The sequence below is a fragment of the Hypanus sabinus genome, chromosome 20 (assembly GCF_030144855.1).
Source record: "Hypanus sabinus isolate sHypSab1 chromosome 20, sHypSab1.hap1, whole genome shotgun sequence".
NCBI classification, from domain to species: domain Eukaryota; kingdom Metazoa; phylum Chordata; class Chondrichthyes; order Myliobatiformes; family Dasyatidae; genus Hypanus; species Hypanus sabinus.
In genome coordinates this window covers 54,787,699-54,813,514 of record NC_082725.1, presented here as the reverse complement: position 1 = coordinate 54,813,514, position 25,816 = coordinate 54,787,699, and the positions used below count along the sequence as shown (strand labels likewise).

The window sequence follows — 25,816 nt, the reverse complement described above, 5'->3', positions numbered from 1 at the left end:
TAGAAAATGAGAGAGAGAGAGATTTAACTGAGAAAATAAAACTTTCAGGGAACTAGACAAGGCGGGTAAGTATAATCTTTTTCCTACAATGAGACCAATAATCAACGATCACAGGTTTATTACAAGTATTCCCCAGGCTACAGCATGATTCCATTCATGTGAACTGTTTGGAAAAGTTGGAAATGTGACATGACCAAATTTCCATATGGTAGAAGACTCCACATCAGCAAATCCATCTTGCCCACCTCTCAAGGACTGAGTGGAAAAGTCCAGAGGGAAGTTGAGGAAACTTTTTTTTTTAATTTGAGCCATAAGATGACTGCCCACAAATTACTGCCTCAAGGGTGCAGTGAGGTGAGAGTGGAGGATGGGTGAATGTGGAGGAGCAGAAAGGACATGGTAACAGAAAACCTACTGCTTGGCCAGATTGTGCTTTAACAAACATCAAGTACAATTTTTATGAGATTACGGATCATGAGCAAGAAAGTGAATCTCAGCTCGTTGGGCTCATCCCCGGCTGGCATAAACATTCTGTACTGAACAGTCTGCCGATAGTTGATAACTAAAAGCCCACTCAGAAATACAAATCCCATTTCCAGAAAAGTTGGGATATTTTCCAAAATGCAATAAAAACAAAAATCTGTGATATGTTAATTCACGTGAACCTTTATTTAACTGACAAAAGTACAAAGAAAAGATTTTCAATAGTTTTACTGACCAACTTAATTGTATTTTGTAAGAATTTGATGGCTGCAACACACTCAACAAAAGTTGGGACAGAGGCATGTTTACCATTGTGTAACATCACCTTTCCTTTTAGTAACACCTTTTAATCATTTTGGAGCTGAGGATACTAATTGTAGTAGATTTGCAATTGGAAATTTTGTCCATTCTTGCTTGATATGACTTCAGCTGCTCAACAGTCCATGGTCTCTGTTGTCTGATTCTCCTCTTCATGATGTGCAGGCCAGTCAAGCACACACACTCTGTGTGCCTACAAAGCCATGCTGTTGGAGCCCGTGCAGAATGTGGTCTAGCATTGTCCTGCTGAAATAAGCATAGACGTTGCCTTGATGGCAACATATGTCTCTCTAAAATCCTAATATACGCCTCAGAGTCAATGGTACCTTCACATACATGCAACTCACCCATGCTGTGGGCACTGATGCACCCCCATACCATCACAGACGCTGGCTTTTGCACCTTTCGCTGATAACAATCAGGATGGTCATCTTCATCTTTGGCACGGAGTACATGTGTAACTTGACGGTTTCTTAGGCAGTGCCGCCTGAGGGCTCGAAGATCACGCGCATTCAACAGTGGTTTCCGACCTTGCCCTTTACGCACTGAGATGTCTCTGAATTCTCTGAATCTTTTCACAAAATTATGTACTGTAGATGTTGAAAGACCTAAATTCTCTGCAATCTTGTGTTGGGAAATGTTCCTTTTGAACTGACTAACAATTCTCTCACAAATTTTGGCACAAAGGGGTGAGCCATGACCCATCCTTGCTGGCAAAGACTGAGCCTTTGATGGACGCTACTTTTATACCCAGTCATGATACCTCACCTGCTACCAATTAGCCTGCTTAATGTGGAGTCTTCCAAACCGGTGCTACTTGAATATTCTGTGCACTTTTCAATCTTTTTTTAACTCTGTCCCAACTTCTGTTGAGTGTGTTGCAGCCATCAAATTCTAAATTTGTGTATATTTACAAAATACAATTAAGTTGGTCAATAAAACTAGTGAAAATCTTTTCTTTGTACTTTTGTCAGTTAAATAAGGGTTCACGTGAATTAAAATATCACAGATTTTTGTTTTTATTGCATTTTGGAAAATATCCCAACTTTTCTGGAAATGGGGTTTGTACATGTCCAATCCTGGACTGGCTTCAATATCCATCGTTGGACCCCAGTGAATAGATTTCCTAGGAAACAATCATTGGCAACCATGAAGGACTCTCACTCATTCTCCCTGGCCACCGTTAAGGGGGTTGAGCCAAACAACATTGTGTTAGAACCCCCACCCACCAAGAATCTGAGTTCAATTTACCAGTTTCAACCCGATCTGAACCTTGCTCAAAAAGGTCAAAGCACTCAGTATTGGAAGGTGTCAGCAGGAGCTGAGCTTCTGCCCCTGAAATGTGAGCAATTGCTACAAAAGCCTTGCTTCTCTTTGCAGTTACAACCTTTGAAGTTAAACATGGTGAAAAATCTGATCCATTGTAAAACAGGACTAGTAGCAGAGTGGAGTTTGAAGTTTTGGTAACTCATAGAATGTCGTGAATAAATGATATCTGGAAATAGTGGCAGAGGTACCATATACTGTATCATTAAGGCTATCACAAGTGTTGGATAGGTGGTAGGAGCTGCAGGAAGTTATTTAATACAGCTTCACAAAAGTGACACATCAGCAGGTTGGACTGATCAGAATCTCTGTACTGGAGAACCTCTACTGTCCTGAGGGACCTAGGTGTTTGTATATCAGTTTCATTATTAAAACCTCATTCTCAAAAAAATCCCCCCATATATGAACATAAGCAAGGGCTAAACAATTCCACTCTCCATTTAAAGACAAAGTCTTCCAATACAGAGTTTTGGGTCTTGCATCAAAAGCAAATTGCTACTGAATTATCACTGTGTTACAGTCAACCTAAGTGGCTTCTGATTCCAGCTCAACTCATTCTTCCTTAGTCAAACTCACTTGTTGATACAGTCCGCTTTGTCATTTTTTCTAGCTGGTAGTTCCACTTTAGACCAACTGCTTGGCTCTTTGGAAACGTTGAGCCTTTTAAAATAATGTTATACTTTGTATAGCTATTGTTTAAAGGGCTTTTATTCTTTTTGCTGTTATGACAATTGCACGGGGCTGCTTACATACCTGATATTTGCACTCAAGATGATTGTCCAGAAATAGGATTCAAGACCTATCACAGAAGGTGAGGTATTTAAATTCACTTAATTACATACAAAGTCACTATCAGCTAACATAAGTCCAGTGAGCTCCATAAAGGGAAGATTCTGCTGGTAGCACCCAAGACAAACTCTAAAATGGCCTGGAAAACCCCAAAATTTAAGGGCCCGGAGCAGGAACTCGATGCTGACTGAGTCAGTGATTCTTTAGAGAAAATTGTAGTATATAAACATATATATGTACAGCTTTACACTGGATGAGCACTCTGGTAATAACATTGACTATAAAGTTCAAATATTTTCTCCAGAAATAAATCCCACCTCTTTTCAGTTTCAAATGAAAACTTAATCTATAACCATCAAGCCATACAACAGAAAAACTAGCTTTTCAGCTGAGCATGTGATATACTAGCACAATTTGCCTAAATTTCCCTATAGCTTTAAACTTTTCCTATTCAAATGTCCTATTATTGTTGTAATTGTACCTGCCTCTACCATTTCCTCCGACAGCTTTTCCAATATACGTACATCCCTGCAGATGTTAAAGTTGCCCCTCAGATCCCTGTTAAATCTTTCCCCTCTCAACTTAAACCTATACTCTCTAGTTTTAGACTCCTCTACCCAACAAAACAGACTGTAGATTCATCCTATCTATGCTCCTGATTAAATACTAAATTGAAAAATATTACATAACAGTCCTCTTCTCCTCCAAATAACTTACTTAATTAGACAGACGGGGCAATGTCTTATCCAAATTATTTACTGTGCCAAGATTCTTTGCATCCTTTTCAGTTTCTCCCCCCCCCCCCTTTCTAACAGATACCTACTGATTAAACATATCTGCCAGTAGAATTGGAATTGGAATATTATTGTCACATGCTCTGAGATACAGTGAAAAGCTTGCTGTGCATATTGTTTATATAGATCAAATCATTACACAGGGCACTAAGATAGAACAAGTTAAAACAATAACAGAATACAGAATAAAGTATAACAGTTACAAAGAAAGTGCAGTGCAGGTATAGAATAAAATGCAAGGTCATAACAAGGCAGATTGTGAGGTCAAGGCTTCATCTTATACTAGGGAATCATTTAATAGGCTTATAACAGCAGGACAGAATGTGTCCTTGAGCCTGATGATACACGCTTTCAGGCTTTCGCATCGTCTGCACAGTGGAAGTGGCTAAGACAGAATGCCCAAGGAGGGTGGGCCATTAATTGTTAATTACCTTGGGACTTGCATCACCAGTTTCAAGAACAGTTACTACCCCTCAACCATCAGGCTCTTGAACAAAAGGGGATAACTTTATCAATTCTATCTCTGACGTTTCCACAACCAATGGCCTCACATTAATGACTCTTTATCTTGCTCTCATTATATATTGCTATTTATTTAATTTGCAGTCCTACAGTTTGTTGTTCATTGATCCTGCTCAGTTGCTGTCCTATAGACTTGTTAAGTATGCCCGCAGCAAAAAGAATCTCACGGTCGTATGTGGTGACATGTATGTACTCTGATAATAAATTTACATTGAACTTTTTAAACTGCAAATTTGAGTGCAATTTATAGAGTTCTTTTACTTAGATTAAGAACACATTTGTATTCAGCTTTACATTGCTACTTATTGGCTCCAATCGATCTTTCAAATACGCTTCTGGGCATTGTCTCTGCAAATTTGGACATTGTCTGTGAAATGCTTAAAACCTTTTGACATCAGCAGAGCACTGGATGTCGGAAAATTTCTGGAGTTGAAATAATCTCCAAGGACATTCTCCTGTACATCATACTGCCGAAGGCTATTAAAGAGCATAATGTTAACAAGTCTTCTCTCATCTCTTTTTGCCAGGAACAAAAATGTGTATTAGGCACAGTTGAATGATTTTGCATTTGATCACCTGAGGACTTATTTTGACACAGATTGCAATTGACCATTATCTCCTTCAATAACCAAGCTTAAATCTGTAGATAAGTTTGTATTTTGGACATTCCTAGGTGGGTCTACCAAAACACCAATGACTTGAATGCTGTCTTGTTAAAGAATTGTTTATATACATCCAAATCCTTAAGATTTCCTGAACCAAAGTACAGTGGCTATATGGATATAGAATGTGTAAGTAAATACCTAGCTTTAGTAATAGCATTGATGCATGCTCTCATCTTGAGGATACTGACCATTCCGATGAAACATCGGAATACTGACATACTGACAGCTGCCAGTGGAGGAGTCAGGTAAGTGAGTGAGTTTTGGAGGTAGTGTGTTTGATGAAGGCAAACTAGATGAAGGAATACACGCTAACTGGTGCAATACTGGAGTACAGAGGTAAAAAGGAATCCTTGTGTGCTCAGACACCCACAATTATCCAGGGCAAGGAGCAGGAAGGTCAATTCTCAAACCACTAAGTACAGCTGGAGTGTTCGGATTTCCAAACCACAAGGATATCATCTTACTAGACAGACTGTAGTTGAGGTTTACAAGGATGCTCCTGGACTAGAGAATGACTAGAGGCTGACTAAACTAGTGTTCCTTGGGACCAAAGCAATTGGCAGGAGACTTAAAATACAAGGACATCTTACAGAAGATAGGAAGAACATATTTCTAGTAGCAAAGTCAATACCAGGAAGCATTGCTATTTTAAAAAAGGTGATTATTAGAATGAATTGAGATCTGAGAAACAAGCATTTCACCCTATGTGCTCTGTGTTGTGGGGGAAAGAATGGAGAGGATGTGGACTGTGCTAATGTGGTAACAGGGAACAGCAGACAAAAGTAGAGACATGATGACAAGAATAGCAAAGTAGAAGACATGGAGAAAAGCAGAGCAATGATGTCACCTCCACAAGTTTCAGGAACTTCACCAATTATGTTATAGCATGCACCCACTGTGGCAGTAGGAAATTGGATTTACTATTAGACATGTGGATAATCATCTTATTCTGTAATCAGGACCTAGTCTGTTAATTAATCTTCTGCAGCCATTGCTCTGTCATCAAGATGCTGTTCTACTGATAATCTTAAAGCTGTACGAATTCACACTCAGGTAGATCAGCTTTGACTGGTTTCCTGGTGCACACGGTTTTTAATAAATCACCCGTTAGTTTAAACACCAACTTAATGTTATCTTTCAGTTTGCTCCCTTACTCAGTAATTCTCTGCTCATGTAGCCAGTGGAGACAGAAGCCCTCTGTATTAGGATTAACAATGTAACTGCCAAAAGAGATTGGCTGGAAAGGATTTTATTTTTCCATCGAAGAGCTTAACAGTGGTCATAAACACCCTGCGTCTCATTCATTTTAAAGGCATCGACTTTTCAAACCAATTTCTTGTGCTGGATGTTCTCTGTTCTATGTAACCAATTGAGCCAGGAGACAGCAGCTGTAGTTAATGGCTATGAGTTGCTAGGAAAGGACGCACACTTGAAACTCCCCGGTGCAAGTGCCTTGGCCAAATGTCTTGAAAATTGCCAAGTTACTTGGATAGTGAGGAGTGGGGAAAAGTGGGGTCATGGAAATACCATTTTCTCTCAGTCCACCTCAAAATAGAATAGTGAGTTTACATCCAACACATTTCATCCTGGCCTGTGATGGTGTCAGTGATGGGATGGAGAAAAAAAAGACTATAGATCATCAATTAGGAATGACTCAATATCCAAGGAAGAGGCAGCTCTGGATCTACTTGGAGAAGTGAATTTTATGTGAGCAGCTAATACGATAACTGGATACAAGTTTGAATGTGCTTAGGGGTGAGGATGGGAATGTGTGGAAGATAAAAAGCTTTTCACTTGAAAAACAGCTGATTCAGTGAGAATTACATTAATGAAAACAAACTGGCGTTAAGACCGAGCACATTCTCCAAAAATGACTGGAGCAGAAACCAGAAACTCTGGGACAAATAGAGAAATTAATGAAACCATTAGAACCAAATAATCACCCCAGGATGATAACAACTGGGTCCAAGCCAAACCTACAAAACACAGTATAGCACAAACAAAACTGCTGGAAGAACTCAGCAGGCTGAGCAGCATCTCTGGGGAGGGGGGTGTACAGTGGGAGGAATTGTTGATGTCTCAGGTCAGACCCCTGCATCAGGATTTGACACAAAACCTCAACAGCTCCTGGTCCCCCCACCTCCCATCCAACATGTTGCTTGACCCACTCAGTTTCCCAGCAGTTTCTCTGTAGCTGCAGATTCCAGCATCCGCAATCTCTCGCATCTCCAAACACACATCGAAATACCGTTCAAAAGGCTGAAAGGAAAAGTGAAGACAGACTGGTAGAGAACAAACTGGATCAGTACAAGAACAGATCTTGGGCACAGGTACTAGGAAGAATGGCTTTTATTTACATAGCATTGTCAAGACATGAGTAGAACTTTCAAACAGAATTTGATATCTGAATAGACTGTTAATCACTTGATCAAGTAGGTTAAGTACGCAAGAAGCAGAGTCCTCAAGTCTACTCAACCCACCTTTTGATATGAACATACACTTAGCAGCCACTTTATTAGGTACATCTGTACACCTGCACATTAATGTAAATATCTAATCAATTACGTGGCAGCAACTCAATGCATAAAAGCATGCAGACATGGTCAAAAGGTTCAGTTGTTGTTCAGACCAAACATCAGAATGTGGAAGAAATGTGATCTAAGTGACTTTGACTGTGGAAGGATTGTTGGTGCCAGATGGGGTGGTTTGAGTATCTCAGCAAACTGCAGATCTCCTGGGATTTTCATGCATAACAGTCTCTAGAGTTTACAGAGAATGGTGGGATAAACAAAAAACATCCAGTGAGTAGCAGTTCTATGGGTGAAAACACCTTGTTAATGGGAGAGGCAAGAGGGGAAAGGCCAGACTGGTTCAAGCTGACAGGAAGTTGACAGCAACTCAAAAAACCACACATTAGAACAGTGGTGGACAGGAGCATCTCTGAATGCACAAGTCAAACCTTGAAGTGGATGGACTACAGCAGCAGAAGACCTGAGTGTAGATGATTTATGATGACATCAACAGTAGGGTGTCTGCGAGGAGATGGCACCAGGGAAACTACCACCATTTATCTTGGAGGGGGAAGAAAGGAAGTCCTTGGTGGCATTAAATTCTTCGACCAAATTGTGCCCCCAGTACCTCCCACCCCTGCCCCAACACTAGCTCAGTGTTGGTCCTGACAACCCTGATGCCTCAGTTCTGTAGCTGATCTGGGAATGTGGCAGCAGGCCACGAGTGGCAACCGGCTCGCCAGATATCATGTACAAAGGTAACACCCATCCCAGCAGCATCTGCAAGCTGTTAAAGGCCTGTTCCACTCTGTTTCATTGTCACTGATAATCAGAGATGTAAAAAATTGAATCATTCAAAGTTAAAATGGATTAAGAGATATTAACAGTAGGTTAATGTGTGTTTAAACATGAGTAAAACCATTAAGATACAACAAAACAGAAAGACCTAGCTTTAATGAAGACTATAAGCCTATAGGAACAAGAGGCATCGATGGTGCTGCTGAGGCAAGGCAGAAGAGCCGAGTCCAGCATTTTAAGGTGGTACATTACCAGACACCCCTGGGATCAATACCAAGTGCTGGGAGGAAGCATAAGGTTAGATGCAGTAACACAAAAGCCACCAGTTTTGTACATTCCTAGTTACCCAACAGCTCTAACAGAATTGTACGTTGGTCAACAACACAATCCCATCTGATAATTTGCCCTTGGTTTCACAGGAGGGTGTGGCAGTCCAAATGAGTGCATTGAGGAAGATACAGAACACAGGGTGGATAAATTTAGAAAGACTGCTGGAACTGGCACCCTACTGTACTGAATGATGTCAGAAAGAAAACATAAGACAGCCTTAGAACTGGAAACGTGCCAAATGACTGAAGAGCCGCCAACACAACGTCGCTGCTCAAAGAAATTGATAATGTGATAACCACAGCCAAGTATTTGAAGCATCGGGTTTGTCACAGATGATGTTTCCATTTATGGGGAATTTAAAACAACATTAAACCCTAGAGCTCTTTCCCAATGAAGATTTGATTACAATGAGGAAGATTACACTCTTTGCAAGGCACTCTGTTGGTGTTTTCCAGTCCCACATCAGGTTAAAAGCTTTTGTAATGGGCTCTATAAGCAGCATACAAAGTGAATCCTCGTAATAGCGCAACAATCAATCTGGTGAGAGAACTGAGGAGGTTGAAGAGCATCCACGGCAGGAAAGGAACTGTTGACACTTCGGGTCCCTTTCCTCTCACAGATGCTGCTCAAACTATTGAGTTCCTCCAGCACAGGTTGCTCATTGATCACAATTCCAACATCTGAAGTACCTTGTGTCTTCCTAATATCATGGACAGCCTTTATAATACAGTACATAATTCACTTACGCATTGTACATTTTTACAAAGGAAGTGTTTCAGTAGATGGCTTACCTATGAGTGGGGGCTCATCTATTGTAATGCCCTGAGATCTGAGGTGTTTCTTGATACAGGCTAGTCGTTGTACATTGGGTCCCCACCGTCTACCCAGCTTATGCACATGCTGAATCTGAGTCACAAACCGCATTTCATCATTCAATTTGCACTCAGGCCTCCAGTCTGAGGGAGGGATCACCCGGCACATACCGTACTTCTCTGTCTGAGTTCTGACAGCTTCCATATAAGCTAACGGGTCTTGAAACTCTTTTTGGGTTGGCCTGAGAATGGGAATTTCTCCAACCAGTGCCATGCCAACTTTGTTGCCTTTCTCTTGTTTTACTGTAGAGTCTTGTGTCTTGTGAGAGGACTCTGTAGCTGAGGTAGAACTATTTTCGCTGGAGGCACTTTCCAATTTGCTATGTGCTTGTTTGCTTGGAGTGTTCTTACCCAAGGAAGCCTTCCTAAGCCTCTGTCTTTCACTGTTTTTCACTGGTGTTTCACACTTTATTCGTCCATTAGGTAGAGTTTTTACTTTTGTATTTGCTTTATTATCTTCAGCTCCTACAGTACACGGAGCAGCTTTCACTCTCTTTGAAGGTGATTGTGGTTTTATTATCTGCTTCAGCTCCTCGTGCCTCCTCTTGGAGGTCCGCAGTCCTTCCTTTACCTCTCTGACTTCAACTTTAGTGGAAGCTTTCCCATTCATCTTTCCATTTAGTTTGACACAGCTAAGGCCAGCACCATTTGAATGGGATGTCCCATTAGATAGCACCTGTTTTCTTGATTTTGCATTGCTGCTTTCAGTTTTCCCTGAGATTGTATGGTTAACAGCTACACTGGATTTAACATGGTTCGGTTTGGTTTCCTTGACCAGTTCTCTCTTGGCTTTGGTGTATGTAACGTTTCCCTTTGTCACTGTTGCAGTGTACTTCACAGTCTTGGACGGTGAAGGTCTAACCTCCCTATTCTTTTTGGCACAGGATGCACTCGCGCCTGTGGATAGAGTCTGAGCAATTCCGTTCATCCCTCTCGAAACCTGTCAGCAGGACAAAAAAAAAGCCGCTGGTTAACTGTTAATGACACGGGATCCAGGCTCAGAGCAACCAACCTTCACCCCAATCTTAACAAAACATCTGCAGTGTGTAGAAAGTATGCTCAGTTACCTGAGCAAACACTTCACCTATTCACACACAGACCTGCACCAGGGAGGAAAGCCGAGGCTGTCTGTACATATCTCGGAGATTAATCTAAACCAACAACCTTTTGAAAGTCAAAGATAGAATGCAACCAAATAAGCCAAATTAATACTTACCAGAAGTGAGGCAAAAATAGAAATATTTTCTTTTTCTGTTATTTACACTATCAAACTGAAAAGGGGTGCATTTTTTTGTTCATCTTCCCCATGATTAAACATACCACTCTCACCAGCCAGCCATACAAATGACCATTTCCCCAAATACTGCCTCAGGAAAGCAGCCAAAGTAATCAACGAACCTTCCCACACTGGTCTTTCCTCCCGTTCAGCAGAAACTTGAAACACAAACTACCAGGCTCAAGGTCAGCTTCTATGCTGCTATCATCAGACCCCTGAACAGAATTCCCATGCACTGGGAAGATTAACCCTTCAACTTCCAACCTAGCTCACCATGATCTTTGCACTTCACCCACACACTTTTTCCGGAACTGTAACACAATACAATTCACTTTTACAATCCAGTTGGACTTAGGCATGTAATGATCTGACTGATGGCACATAACCAGAAGTTTTTTGTTGTATCTTCATATTCAAGACAGTAATACACTAATAAACTTTATGGTCTTACTCTATATCCTAATTGTTTCTACCCAAACAAGATTGCTCAACCATAGCTCCCTTCCTTCCTGTTAGAACATATTCTGGAGTTAGGCTATATAGCAAATATTAATTTTACCAGCAATCTACCTTCAGATTTGAATGTGGATTACAGACTGGATTTAAAACACAGCTCAAAACTAGAGTGGCAGGTCAATTCCACTTAGACTTCTGATGCCTGCATATGCATGAATGCAGCCTAGAATCAGTGGAAATTAACATTCAATTTGGGTGTCTGGTGTATGGCTGTGAAGAAAGAGATCTGTGAAAACTATATGTAGTTCAAAGGAAGCATTGTAGATACATTAAAGCTATAGAATTATCCTGCTATAATCTATGATCTTTAGCATTTAAAAATGTCATTTAATATTGGGTCAGGAGGGCTCTTCTAACAAGACTGTCTCAATATGATACCTGTTGCTGAATAAAACACTTCTATATCTACTAGCTTCAGTGCCTCTCCAGTGACTTTGTTCATGTAACACCACTCTCCAAGAGCACAGCAGTTCCTTATCTCTTACTGATAGCATGTGATAATTGTACATACTCTTCTGCAGGGGCTATGTGGGGGGGGGGGGGAACGAGGGAAGAGAGTTAAAGTAGATTAGTATAGTGAGCAAAAAAAAGGTCAGCATGGTGATGAAGGGTTAAGGGGCCATTTTCGCACTGGAACATACTGTGACTTACTCTATGAACCCCGCCCTTCCATTTTCCCAAATAGAGGGGGCAGAAAAGAGCAACTAGCTTACAATTACTAGCCACCATTTATCACAGAAACCAGCAGGAAATCCAAACAATTTGACAAGCTTCTGCAAGGCAGCAAATATAATTGCTTGAAACAGATCCAGAAGGAAGCTGTGTCATAGACCTGGTGTAACTGCAGGTTGTTCAGGGTGACTTTCTCTGCAGCGGCAATGATTGTGAAGATTCTTCTCCTCACCCTTGTTTGGGCTGGAAGTGGGAAGGTTGATGGAGATGGTCCAAATTTCAGGTCCTGACTACTACAGAGATTTAAGGTTAGGCATCTCAACGCTATCCAACAGTAGACTGCGGTTGGTGGTGCAAACATCCCCTGGCAAGCAGATTACGTACTATCAGAAATGAGAAAGGTAACAAAGGAGGAACTAATAAGAATTATTTTTAAATGAGAGCCCAAAACAAGCCAACAGCTGTCTAAAGTCGACAAGACATTTTATTCCTGCCATTGAGTTGGACAGTGAAGAGATGGCTGATGTATTGGAAAAATACAAACACATCTTAACTTTACAAGCAAAAGCAATGTAATAATGTGGGGAGCTTAAAACTGGACACTAACAGAAGTTAAACAGCTTGATCAAACTGGGCCAAACTTTAGAATGTTGCTCTCTAAATATGGATGAAAAAAAAATGGAAGGTGATGTGGGAGGGGAGCATTAGATTGATCATCAGAGTAGGTTAAAAACTTGGCACAACATTGTGGGCCGAAAGGCCTGTACTGTTCAATGTTCTAATGTGAATGGAGCAGTTAGACAGCACCGGGTCAGGAGAAAGGAGGAAACTATAACTTAACAGGCCCACAGTTGTCATGTTCAATAGACTGAGACTTTCCGTTATTAGTAAAACAAACATGAACCAACTTATATGGTAGCATTGCAAATGCTATAGCCTACCAGAACAATGCTGAGAACAGGTTCACTCCCCCACACCACACAGGAGGGGCCATCAAGTCAATGCCAGCTCTTCTCTCCTCCCATCTCCCTAATAACCTATCCTCCCTCACACCTCCATCAACTTAGCTGTATCCCACCCACCTACACTGAAGGCAACTTATAATGGCCAATCAAACCACCAGCACATCTCTGGGATGGAGAAGAAACTCGAGCCTGCAGAGGAAAATAGTAGCACACATGAAAACTCACACTGACAGCACAAGAATTCAGGATCAAACTCAGGTCCCTGGAGATGTGGTGCAATCTGCTACAGAACAGTCACCTATTTAGCTACATACTCCTCAGCGGTCCAATCAAGATTCAAACTAATGGCAGAGGCCTGAGGGGTCAATATGGCATAAGCCACTGTTGTACACAGCCTATCCTATCACCCATCTTGCAGGCATATGGGCTTCAGCACAGGACCACTAGAAATTCGGTCAAGACTTGGACATGGTGCAGTTCTTGGAAATCTGGTCACTTTGTCAAAAATTACTTTTGCAAAGAAAACTTGCACAACTATGCCACCAGAGGGAACCAAAGAGCCTCTGTGTCAGAGGATCTACTGATCATCAAAATACTTAACCAATAAACTGTAAGAGTCTTGAAAATTCCACCTGAAAGTGATTTTAATTATAGCTCTTCATGTAAACAACTCATTGAACATTAACCTTAAGAGTTATATTATCTTGATAAGAGGATTCTTGTGTAAATGTATTGTCATTCAACAGATCACAGGTCCAGAATAAATCATTCCTGGTCATGAGCTTCAAAAACAAATATTCCTTGCCCTGCTTTCCTAAATTTAATGCCTCAAGGAAGACAATAGTTCAACTTCTTTGTCAAAAGCGTACTAACAAAGTGCAAACCTGGACAAGGAATAATTGAAAACCCAGGACATGTTTCAGTGCACTGATTCCAGGTACCACAGCCCTGCCAACTTTATTCCCCAAGGTCTCCAGATATTCAACAGTTCCCCACTTTACATGGCTTCAGTACTAAACCTGGAATGAGCCTTCAATGTCAGTGAATCCCAATGATACTGAGACACCAAACCGATTATCCAACTGCAGATTCCAGAAGAGTTTGCCCGGAAACTATTTTAGTTATAACTCTTTTATTAATGTTATGAGTGTTGTAAGTTGGCAAACAACAACACAGTAAGCAGCAGCTAGATGTTAATTTGTACAAACGTAAAGCCTTTCCAAAATTAGGAAGCTACAGAAAATAAGAAACAAATCATAAACATGAGAAAGTATGCAAGCAACACACACAAAATGCTGGAAGAACTCAGCAGGTCAGGCAGCATCTACGGAAATGAATAGATAGTTGAGATTTCGGGCTGAGACCTTTCTTCAGGACTGAGAAGGGGGGGGGGGGGGAAGAGAGTAAAAAGGTGGGGGGAAGGTAAGCTGGAAAGCAATAGGTGAAGCCAGGTGGTGGGAAGCAAAGTAATCTTTAAAATTGCAACATCTTGTATTGATGCCAACTGCAGAGCAAATCAAATGGGTTCAATCTTAATGCGGTGCCATACTGAAGCTTAAAGCACAGTCATGAGAACGCATTCCATCCTAGTCTTTGATTAGGACATCTCACTGCCTGCCAGGCAGATCAACAAACATTGTTGTGTCACTTCAAACAGAACATACTATGAACCAGAAGAATGAATATAGAAAATGCACTGGCATTCTTCAATAGGCAGCCAGCCTCACAACAGCAATAGCAGCATTTACTGGACAATTCAACACACCAACCAATCACTGCTTCATTGCCACGTGACAGCTCACTTTGTATCTGCACAGCAGCCTTTGAGAAAGAACATTTCCAGAAAACACAGGTAGCTTCTTTATTTTTCAGCTGAAGTGGGGGGTATGTATGTGAGCCTTGTTAATCCTGCTCCACTGAAAATGTCTAACATTGATGACCATCTTCACTGAGGCCTGGATAATAGGATAACTACTTATCCAACATACATTACTGAGAACTTCCTGCTAGACATATTGTACTTGAGATATGGTGTTAAACTGATTCACATCTTCCTCTTGGTTGAGGATGATGACCCAACAAACAGGAGCCCCTCCCACTCTGGGTCACTACGCAACTATCTACCAAGTTCATTCCGACAGATTAGGAAGGTTGTGTAGAACCAAAATTCAAAGGATCTTGATATGTGCAAACCCCCTACTGTCAACTGAGATTACAACAGCAACCTCACTCAACAGAGCTCCAGGATAGTCCACTGATACAAGAGGTCCTACAATCTCTTGACATCACCAGAGGACCCAGTGCCAGAGGGAAGTTTAGGGGAGATGTCAGAGGTAGACTTTTATTTTTAATAGAGACAATGGCGAATGTCTGGAACGGACTGCTGAGGGTGATGGCAGAGGCGGACACAACAGGGACATTAAAGAGACTTTCATGTAGGCCTGACACCAGCCCCCTAGGCCTGAGTCTACGTAGTAATAGTTATGTAGACACGTGGAGGGAAGAACAATGGGGAGTTGTGGGTTGTGTAGAAGGGAAGGGGTAGATTGATTGTGGAGTATGTTTATGTAGGTCAGCTCCACATAGTAGGCTGACAGGCCTGAACTACTCTATATTCTGCATAGGGTCTCTTTTCTTGCTGTGACTATAAGTGATTAAAAAGCATGATACATTTATGCAAAGGAGACTTCAGGCAACAGTCTACGCCACATGATGATGCTACACAAGTTATCCATATCCTCAAGTATTAAAGGAAATGGGGAAGGGGAATGGTATGGAAAGAAGCAGAAATGAGGAAGTGGATTCTGCCCAGCCACATCGGAAGGGGGAAATGCCTCATCCAAGTCGCATGAAAGTGCCCCACCCAAAGCCAGAGGCGTACAATTAAATCCAAACATACAGGACAACTGACTGGGGAAAAAATGCCAATATTACTTTGATCTGACAATAGGCTTGGAGGAACTTTCGGAGGGAGGAAATCCCTGTTATGGGCAGAGACAATGTGTTCCCTCAGAGTGAAGTCTAATCTACGGCATAAACTTGAAGTATGCAGAGCCCCATCACCATCAAGGGAATCGTGTCGGATTTACTGAGAGCACAGAACAGTACCAACCTCTCCGAATAATGGCTGCTACCCTGGCAAAGCTATGAGATCATGCCCACGCCAAGTTACTACGAACAGAACAGAGCCATGCTATTCTGCAATCCTGTTACCTCAGTGAATAATGCCGCACACCAAACAGCTGAAGGGAGCAGACAGCTCTGAAAACATCCCACCCAACAAGGATGAGGCACAGCACTCGAGTGAAGCTTTTGCAGCCACCATCAGCACATGATCCTCAAAACTTCCCAAGGTGATTCTGTTTAAATCGTGATGCAATGAAGCCAATTCATCTCACTCCACCTGAAGAAATAACTTGCAAACACATTACCATCCTAATTTGAAAGTATATTATTATCCTTTGTTCAGTCTTTGGGGAATACCCTCTATAATAGTATTTGGTAAAAAGTAGAAGAGTATCAATCACTGCTAAAAATGGTATGTTTGATAAAAGTTATGAACAGAATCAAATCAGTGGAACTTTTCCCCCATCGTATTTTATTAGAGCACTGGGATATTTACACGCTCATAACAATTTTAGCTACAGTACTGTGCAAAAGTCTTAGGCACATTTGCATAATACTGTAGTAATTTCATATGTTGCACAGTAATGCCACTGCTGTAAAATAAAATGAGACACATGAGTGATGATAAATCTGACTGATCTGGGTCTCTACAATGGACTGATAGTGGAGGAGGCAGGGAGAGGAATCACGAATGGGAAAAGCAGAAGGAAGGGAAGGAAGCAGGAAGCAGAAGAGAGACATTCTGTAATGATCAATAAACCAATTGACCTTGTCTGGTGTCTCAGAGCTGGGAGTGGCCACCTTCACCCTGGCACTTCATCCCACACCCCTCCCACAGCACTCCACCCTCACCATTCCTGACATCCTTTGCTCCTGCCAGATTTACAAACTTGCTCTCTACTCCATGGTAACAAATACAGTACAGGTGGCCCCCGTTTTTCAAACATTCGCTTTACGACAGCTCGCTGTTACAAAAAATCTACATTAGTACCTGTTCTCACTAACCAAAGAGGATTTTTGCTTTTACAAAAAAAAAGACGCTTGCTTTATATGTGTGTTCACCCCGAGAAAGACTACCATGACTGTGAAACCTTGTGCGGGCAGTTGTGTGTGCACGCATGTACGTGCGTATGCGTGTATGTGCTGATTTTTTTTCTCCAATCGATTTTGGCTCACTGTCTTCCTGATTTTGATAAGTGAAACTACACCATACATACAATATTTCTACTTTATATAGGCTGTGTATTTATCATATCATTCCTGCTTTTACTATATGTTAATGTTATTTTAGGTTTTATGTGTTATTTGGTCTGATTTGGTAGGTTATTTTTTGGGTCTGGGAACACTCAGAAACTTTTCCCATATAAATCAATGGTAATTGCTTCTTCGCTTTACGATAGTTCAGCTTACAAATGGTTTCATAGGAACGCTCTACCTTTGGGTAGCGGGGGAAAGCTGTACTCTGCAAAAGTCTTGCACACCCGAGCTATATGTGTCCAAGACTTCAGCACAGTACTGCTCCAGCTGCAACTGCATCTTTTTATGGCTGATACACCAGTAGATAATATGCTTCCAATGAATTCTGATCTTTCAACTATTTGCAGGAGTCTCCAAGTACAAAGGGCAATAGTTGCTATTGGTAAATGTTCTATTCTACCACACCACTGCCCCCACTAACTTCAAGGGGTCCCAAAAGTGCTGTGGGAGCTTAGGAGCTTACAACCATAAGGAAGGCATCATCTTACTACGACCGCAGATTTTCCTGAAAATGGAGTCAAATGGATTGGGTGGTGAAGAAGGCTTTTGGCACACTGTCAGGGCACTGAGTATATAAATTGGGATTGTACACTGCAACACGTTATTGAGGCTACGCTAGTATGTTCAGCTTAAGTCACACTACTTATATGAATGACACCGGTCAGCTGGAAGAACATAGAACATAACAGCACAGTGCAGGCCCTTTCACCCACAATGTTATGCCAACCACAACATCATTTACAAAGATGTTCTCAGGATTCAAGGGAAAAAAGTACAGGAGGCTCAGGTCTCTCACCACCTAGTTCAGGAACATTTATTACCCCTGATCTATCAGGCTCTTGAATTTGGGGGGGGGGGGGGGGGGGAGGAGAGAGATAACTTCACTTACCCCATCATTTTACTGTTCCCACAACCAATGGACTCAACTTTCAAGGACTCTTCAGCTCATAATCTCCATACTTATTGCTTGTTTATGTACTATTATCTTATTCTTCCTTTTTGTATCTGCACAGTTTGTTGTCTTTTGCATACTGGGTGTCCACTCTGTTGGTGTGGTCTTTCATTGATTTATATTATTTTATTATGGTTATGGGCTTTATTGTGTATGGCCACAAGAAAATTTATCTCAGGGTTGCACACAGTGACATATATAAACTTTGAAACTAAATTTACTTCGCACATTGAATTGGATTATAGGGATTTGGACAGGTTCAGATTTTGTATAAACTTACAAGGAACATGGCTGAATGCATGAATGCAGAGTCATTTCCTGGTGCTGAGGAATTACAAACTAAAGGGCAGAGATGTCAGGAGGAAGGGGTAAGATTTAGCAGGATACTGTGGAGCAGTATCTGGTTTATCACAGCACTGAAGTTCAGCAACTACTTGCTGGTGGCCACTGAAACAAAGAAAGCAACTAAATACTTTCCTATTCGCACTTTTTCCAGTAAACAATTGTTGCAAACAGTGACCTGCGGCTTTCTTGCCAGAGTTGAGCTGAATCACCTGTATGACCGGGCATTTTTTGCAGTGTGGGCTGGGGTCTGGTACAATTGTAGCATGCCCGTACCAGAGTTGCTGGAGTGGACTTGGAGGCATTTCGATGCGGCAGAGCTGAGGCAAGATGAGGCTGAGGAAAGATCTGAGGTTTAAGAGCCGAGCCCCATTGGTAAGGCTAGGTACTGGGTGAATCAAGGCAGCAGCACCCAATTCTGAGGGTGTATCAAAGTGGCAAAGAGGAAGGAAAAACTCAAGGTTTGGATGATTTAAGACCGGGCCTAATTTAAACAATCAGGGTCAGAGGCAAAGGATGGTCTGATGGGGCTCGCTGCTCCACAGGGTTTGCCCATCTCTGTCTGGACTGAGGCTGTGGCCTGCAACTAGGGGACTTCTGATCAGCTGCAGTGATGCCTGGCCACGTGAACTTCAGTTCTGAACGCTGTTGCCTAGCTTTTACTGTTCGCATGGTTTGGGTTTTTTTTTAACCCTCTTTCTGCACACAGGATGTTTGACAGTGTTCTTTTGCTTGAAATGGATTCTACTGGGTTTCTTTGAAGGTTGTATAAAGTATACATACCCTGTTGATAAATGTACTTTGAACTTCAGGCACAGTGATACGTAGGCAGAACACCCCCAAAGGAAGTGGTTGAACCAGATACAATAACAACATTGGAAAAAAATCTAGACAGGCACATGTATACAGGACACAGGAAAATGGGACGAGCTTACATTGGCACCTTGGATGTGTTGTACCGAAGGCACTGTTTCTGTACTATCGCTTTTAAGCACAAGTAAATTTGAGTTCTGCATGATTTACTGACAGCTGGCTGCTCTGTACCACTAACACTCTTGTTCCTTCAGGTACTGCTGGAACTTTGCTCACTCGCAGAACATGTTAAGTCAGGGAACCCTGCTTAGGATCAAATGGATTTATTACACATTCATTCACTGGCAGCCAGTTGCAGAATGCATAAACTTTTCATTGAAGTACAGGGAGCACTCCATGGCTAATTATATATACTATGACCCAGTAAGAGTTCCACACAAGAATGATTTTGAGATTTAATCAATCCTTCTATAATAGTTAGGAATATTCAATTTGAACAGGGAGAGACAATGTTCACTACAAGAGATAGAAACTGATATACCAAATCACATATGTTCACAAATGCAGAAGGACTGAAAGGCAAGCTGAGACAAAGACATCCTATAGAAAACATTCATTATGCAAGGTTATTCGAACAAAATCTAATCAGAGATCAATTAGTCAAATAGAGTTACGTGAAAGCTAGTCTACAAATTAACAAACAGGCTGTCAGGTACAAATATTTATAATGGTCATTCATTACTGGAGAAAAGAGAAAATGTTACAGAGCAGGAAATGTGTTTCCAAAGGAAAGATTGGCTACAATTCAGAAGCACTGACGTTCCAAGCTTTTCGGTCACAATTTTACTGACACAGGCAATATATTCCCAAGGAAGACAAACAGTTTTCCCATCAGTAGGGAACAAAATGAGTCAAATTTGTCTCAATCACCCATTTTGGCCTGTTACAGAGAACATGCTGTTCTCTGTTCTCTGTCTGATATCAGACAGAGAGAGGCTGACCAGCAGGAATGCTGTCCCAAAACCCTACTGGCACCAGTCTCTCAGAGGACACGGGGCAGGCCAATTTCATTCAATCCACACCGAGTAAGACTGTCATCAAATGGCAGTAAGATTACTGGCAACAAAACTGCCCCATTTGTAAACACACCTCCAAACACATCCAATTTTTATTTATAATAAGTGCTTTTAGCTTAACATCTCAGAAAGTGCAATTCCCCTATAAAACACCATCTGGCTGTTAGTGTGGTGAGCAGAGACCTGTAACAGATACAATATCCACTGGGAACATTTTTTAAATCTACAAAAATGAAGCTAATCAATGCAATCTTACCTGCAGAACAAAGGAAAACCTCTGGGAACATCTGCCCATTTCTTATCAAAATTAACAGGGTACTTAAGATTACAGAATTTTTGAATTTCAATTAATTCCCCCCACCCCTGATCCTTTCTCTTTAGATCTGAACCCACCCCCACCGAATCACTTATTTTCAAAACCCTTCCCTTATCTGGTTCTATCTTCTCTTCAACTCTCCTTTATCTGGTTCCACATCAGATTCCAGCATCTGCAACCTGTGATGTTTCCATTTACCACATTCCCATCTGTCCCTACCTTCTCCCCCTTACCCTCAACCATTTTATTCTGCTCCCCTTGTTTCTCCCTCATGCAACAACTCCCAACTCCACTGCTGTCTCCCCTTCACCCACCAACCTGGATCCATCTGTCCGTCAAACCTTTCTTCTCCTGCTTCCCACCATCGCCTGCCCAGTCCTGCTTCCCACCTCCATCTCACTTCTTTACATTAGCTCCCACCCCTGACACAGGGTCTCAACTCAAAACATTAATCAACCCCTTGCTTCCACAGATGTTGCCAACCCACTTAGTTCTACTAGTAGACTTAAGATGTGTATACTGTAAGTTTTGAATGTGAAGTGAATTACTATTTATCACCAATATCAATGCCCAACTATTTAATGGCCATGGATGGTTAAATACCTGTTGTGTTTGGTGCTCCTGAGATGGTTTTATAATAGCTGAGCTGGTAGCAGCAGGACCTTTCACTGAACTGCCCAGTTGTGAAGAGGAATTAGCAGCAGCACCAGCCAGACACGGCTCCTTCTTGCACTCCAGCTTCTGGTCACCGTTCTTCTCCTTCCCTGGGGTGGCCTCTTTTCCTTTGTGTTTCTGGACAGATTCCTTCTCTCTCAAAAGCTTGCCTGAACCATTCAAAACTGGGAAGGAGGAGAAAGAACACATAGAGAGGTGAGGAATCAATCAGCCATGTTATAAACCAAAGATATCCTCTCGGTGATGCTCTACAAGCTTCAGAGAACACAAACCGGCCATCACTTTGCCACGTATGATTCAACCATTTGTGAAAGAACAATTAATTCATCCAACCAAAATACTACGGTGGCTTTTTATATTCAGCCTTGAACTGGAGCTTACCAAGTGGTACTTAAAATAATTTGGAGAATTCAGAGTCACTTTTCCAGCACTGCACTTCCTCCCACAGCCATCAGCCCTCTGACTGGCCTTCTGTGCTCCCTCCTTCTCTACCCCACCGACATAAACACAATGTGAAGCCACCTCATCCCACTCACTGACACCACATTCACTTCTCTCATTATGACATCCATAGTGGCCTCCTCTGCTTCTTGTGATATATTTAATTTTTCTGTTTTTTCCAAAGCAATTTAGTTTGGTTTCCACATTAGAGGCAGTTTATTACAGCAGCATGATAATATTAAATTTGACTGCACTTTAAGTGCATGGAAGAAGCTTCACACACTTAATTGTGCATAATTAGAGAAACTGGGTGTGGTGTCACATTACAAAAACCTGCCTCCAAACACAAAGCCATCTGATCTAATTCGCATTCGCACGCACGGTAAATAATGACAGCTGGCATATTTTAGGTTACACTATGAGGTCCTCCATCGGTGAGGGTCAACCATGGATACTGTGCCCCAGCTGTGTAAGTGATACACAAGCCAGGGCAATATGGAGAGCAAGCTGTTGCTCATGTAGCAAACTCCCCCTTCTCCATGCAGCTGAATAACCTAAAGGAACGGCAGAGACCGATACAGTTTGGCACCTGCAGTGTTGCAGGAGTTGCCAGTCAGCTTTGAACTCCACGTAGGACAGCCCAGGGACTTCAACTCAGTATTTTTCCTTGGGGTTTACTCTTGAAGCCTTCCCCATCAGTGGGTATAGCTGCAAGGCAACAGAGGTTTGAGATCAGAGTTTTCCTTCTCCTAGATGTGCTTCTCCTCCAAGAGGACCGCAACCTTGCCGTGGTTTGGAGGCTTGTGTGGCTCAATGACCCAGAGAGCCAAGTTTAGCTGCAGTCAGAGCTCTATGCTTTGGCCCTTGGTAGGATCACCCATACCAAACTGGTCAAAGGGTAGAGGACAGACTAAGAGTGGTCCAACTGGTCCTCCAGGTTTGGGGATTCAGCTCGGGGTAACAACCCTGACTGGTAAAACAAAGTTGTTACAGAAACAGCAATGAAGAATCCTTCTACAACTGACTGCAACAGTATTCCTGGGTCTCCACGGAGAATTTGCATGACTGACAGTGGTGAAAACTAACAGGAGGCTACTGACACGATGAAGGAAGCCCTGAACACTGCCAGAGATGGAGGACCTTCACTGCTGCCCTAAACGCAGTGGTTTAACAGGCAGCAAGTGAAATAAGCTCCTAACCACAGCTGACGAGCTTCATTTGCCCAAAGCAAATGATTTTAAGGTGCCAATAACCCGACATTGCCCCTTCTCCTGTCAGTAGAAACTGTTCCCCTGGGCTTGGTACCTAAGCCACACATAAAGGCCAGGAGGAGCTGGACTTGGTTGCCAGTGGCTGTTTGAGATGCCGACCATTGGGAGCATTTAATAGGTAGAAGGGGTTTATCCCCACTCTGACAACCTTAAGAAACCTAGATTTTGACAAGTGGTCATTAATCAGATATTATCCTGAATTCAGGAAGTGCCAGCTGGCTGCTTGCTGATCGAGTATGAGGTAGATGCCAGCTGGTTTAGTGTCAGTTGGTTAAGTGGCTAACAACCTGGCCTTTGCTATTCAGGATTTTGCCTACTACTGTTAACCAACACTGTCATTTTAAAGTTGGGGAGAGTCAAAGAAATCATGAGATATTGAACCAGTCATATCACAGTCTGGGCACAGGGTTTCCTGACGATGGCCACAAAGTTCTCTACATGACAGCTGTTTAGCAAAGAGATCCAACACCCATGAGCCAGTTGTCTTACAGACCCAGCCCAGCACCCAAACTACATCAAACTGACAGGTGTTTGCTGAAGCTGTTAAAACACAGTACAAAATGAAGGGCAGAGAACCAACTCACAAACTACAACTACATTAATGATCCGGATGATGGGGTGGTAAATTGGATTAGTAAGTGTGTAGATGATACTAAGGTAGCTTGCGTTGGGGATAATGAAGTATGTTTTCAAAGCTTGCAGAGAGATTTAGGCCAGTTAGAAGAGTGGGCTGAAATATGGCAGATGGAGTTTAATGCTGATAAGTGTGAGGTGCTACATTTTGGTAGAACTAATCAAAATAGGACATACATGGTAAATGGTAGGGCATTGAGGAATGCAGCAGAACAGAGTAATCTTGGAATAGTGGTGCATAGTTCCCTGAAGGTGGAATCTCATGTGGATAAGTGGTGAAGAAAGCTTTTGGTATGCTGGCCTTTATAAACCAAGAGCATTGAATATAGGAATTGGGATGTAATGTTAAAATTGTACAAAGCCAAATTTGGAATATTGTGTACAGTTCTGGTCACCAAATTATAGGAAAGATGTCAACAAAATAGAGAGTGTACAGAGATGATTTACTAGAATGTTACCTGGGTTTCAGCACCTAAGTTGCAGAGAAAGGTTGAACAAGTTAGGTCTTTATTCTTTGGAGCGTAGAAAGTTGAGGGGGGACTTGATAGAGGTTATTTAAAATTATGAGGGGGATAGATAGAGTTGACGTGGATAGGCTTTTTCCATTGAGAGTAGGGGAGATTCAAACAAGAGGACATGAGTTGAGAGTTCGGGGGCAAAAGCTTAAGGGTAACACTAGGGGGTAATTTCTTTACTCAGAGAGTTTGTGGAACGAGCTTCCAGTAGAAGTAGTAGAGACAGGTTCGATATTGTCATTTAAAAAAAAATTGGATAGGTATATGGACAGGAAAGGAATGGAGGGTTATGGCCTCACTGCAGGCCGGTGGGACTAGGTGAGAGTCAGCGTTCTAGAAGGCACAGACTAGAAGGGCCGAGATGGCCTGTTTCCGTGCTGTAATTGTTATATGGTTATGTGGTTACAGGCCAGTCACCCTGAGGACAGCGTGAGATTATTAACTAGAGCACAACTGGAAAATGTGGTTTCATAAACAAAAACCAGAACAGATTTGCTTTGGTTAAATATTGAGTAAGCTGGTCATTGATGAGCAATGCAAGGAACGGGCAAGGACAGCAGTGCTAAACTATATTTAGATTTTGAAAAAAAGAGCTCAATAATGTAACACAGAGTTAATTTATCATCTTAAAGAAAGGAAAGGGTAATTGCACCGAGGATACAAGATTGGCCCAAAAGATGAAAACTGGAGAATTGAGGAGAGAGCAAGGGATATAATGAATGAGACAGAGATCACAATAACAGATAGAGAGACAAAAACAATGTACATGTGAGGGAACTAAGAAATAGGCCAAAAGGAAAGACTCAAAAGGGAAGTAATCACTTCTGATGCCCTGGGCTTAGAGATGAAGCAGTGAGCTTACACACAAGGAATGACGTAAAGATGCAGTAAGGAGTGGCTGGCGAGAAGGAATTTAATCTAAGAGGACTGGGACCTTCATGGCAAGCGGAAATTAAACTTGCTTGCAGTAGGGTACTTATGTAACCAACACCGGTTTGGCAGGTGTTAGAGGTGTGTTTAAAAGGGGGATAGAGGCAAAGTTGGCAATGGAAGCGGGGAACTTATGAATGCAGAACCTTGGGCAAAGTGTGAATGCCAGCAAGAACCAGATAACGTGACAAGTTACAGACACGCCAGCCCAAGCTCACCAATAATATTGAGCGTATTTCTCAAATAAAACTGCAGACAATGAGTTTGGAAGGTAGGTGAATGGAAAGCTGAAAGTAAGTGACAAGGGGATACAGCTTTGGTAAATACCATTTACTTCAACATAAAAGAACACACAAATAACTTAGAGGAGCACAGGCAGAGGTAGACCACTAGAATTAGGAATTCCTCTCTGTTGCTGAGGTGTGGCTTCAAGAATGCAATGCTGAAGCTGGCCAAGTAGATCGTGCTGACGAGAGTAGAGAACAAGAGACAGACAGACAGAAGATCAAAGATTAAGGAAGGTTACATAAAGGACATTCAGTCAAACATCGTGGCTACTTAAACAGAAACTGGAGCTCAGGGCATTCAATAAACATTTAGGTCTGAATAAATACAATGTTTGCACAAGCATTA

General features: G+C 41.9%; 1 protein-coding gene across 4 annotated transcripts in view; it reads right to left on the bottom strand.

Annotated features, from left to right (window-relative positions):
* Positions 1 to 25,816, bottom strand: part of jarid2b (jumonji and AT-rich interaction domain containing 2b) — a 355,488-nt gene that overhangs the window by 60,024 nt on the left and 269,648 nt on the right. For all 4 annotated transcript variants that reach the window (XM_059945528.1, XM_059945529.1, XM_059945530.1 and 1 more), the window contains 2 exons: positions 21,322 to 21,557; positions 9,327 to 10,347 (listed from right to left, as the gene is read on the bottom strand). In XM_059945528.1, the coding sequence (XP_059801511.1) occupies positions 9,327 to 10,347; positions 21,322 to 21,557 (1,257 nt within the window). The remainder of the gene's footprint in view (positions 1 to 9,326; positions 10,348 to 21,321; positions 21,558 to 25,816) is intronic.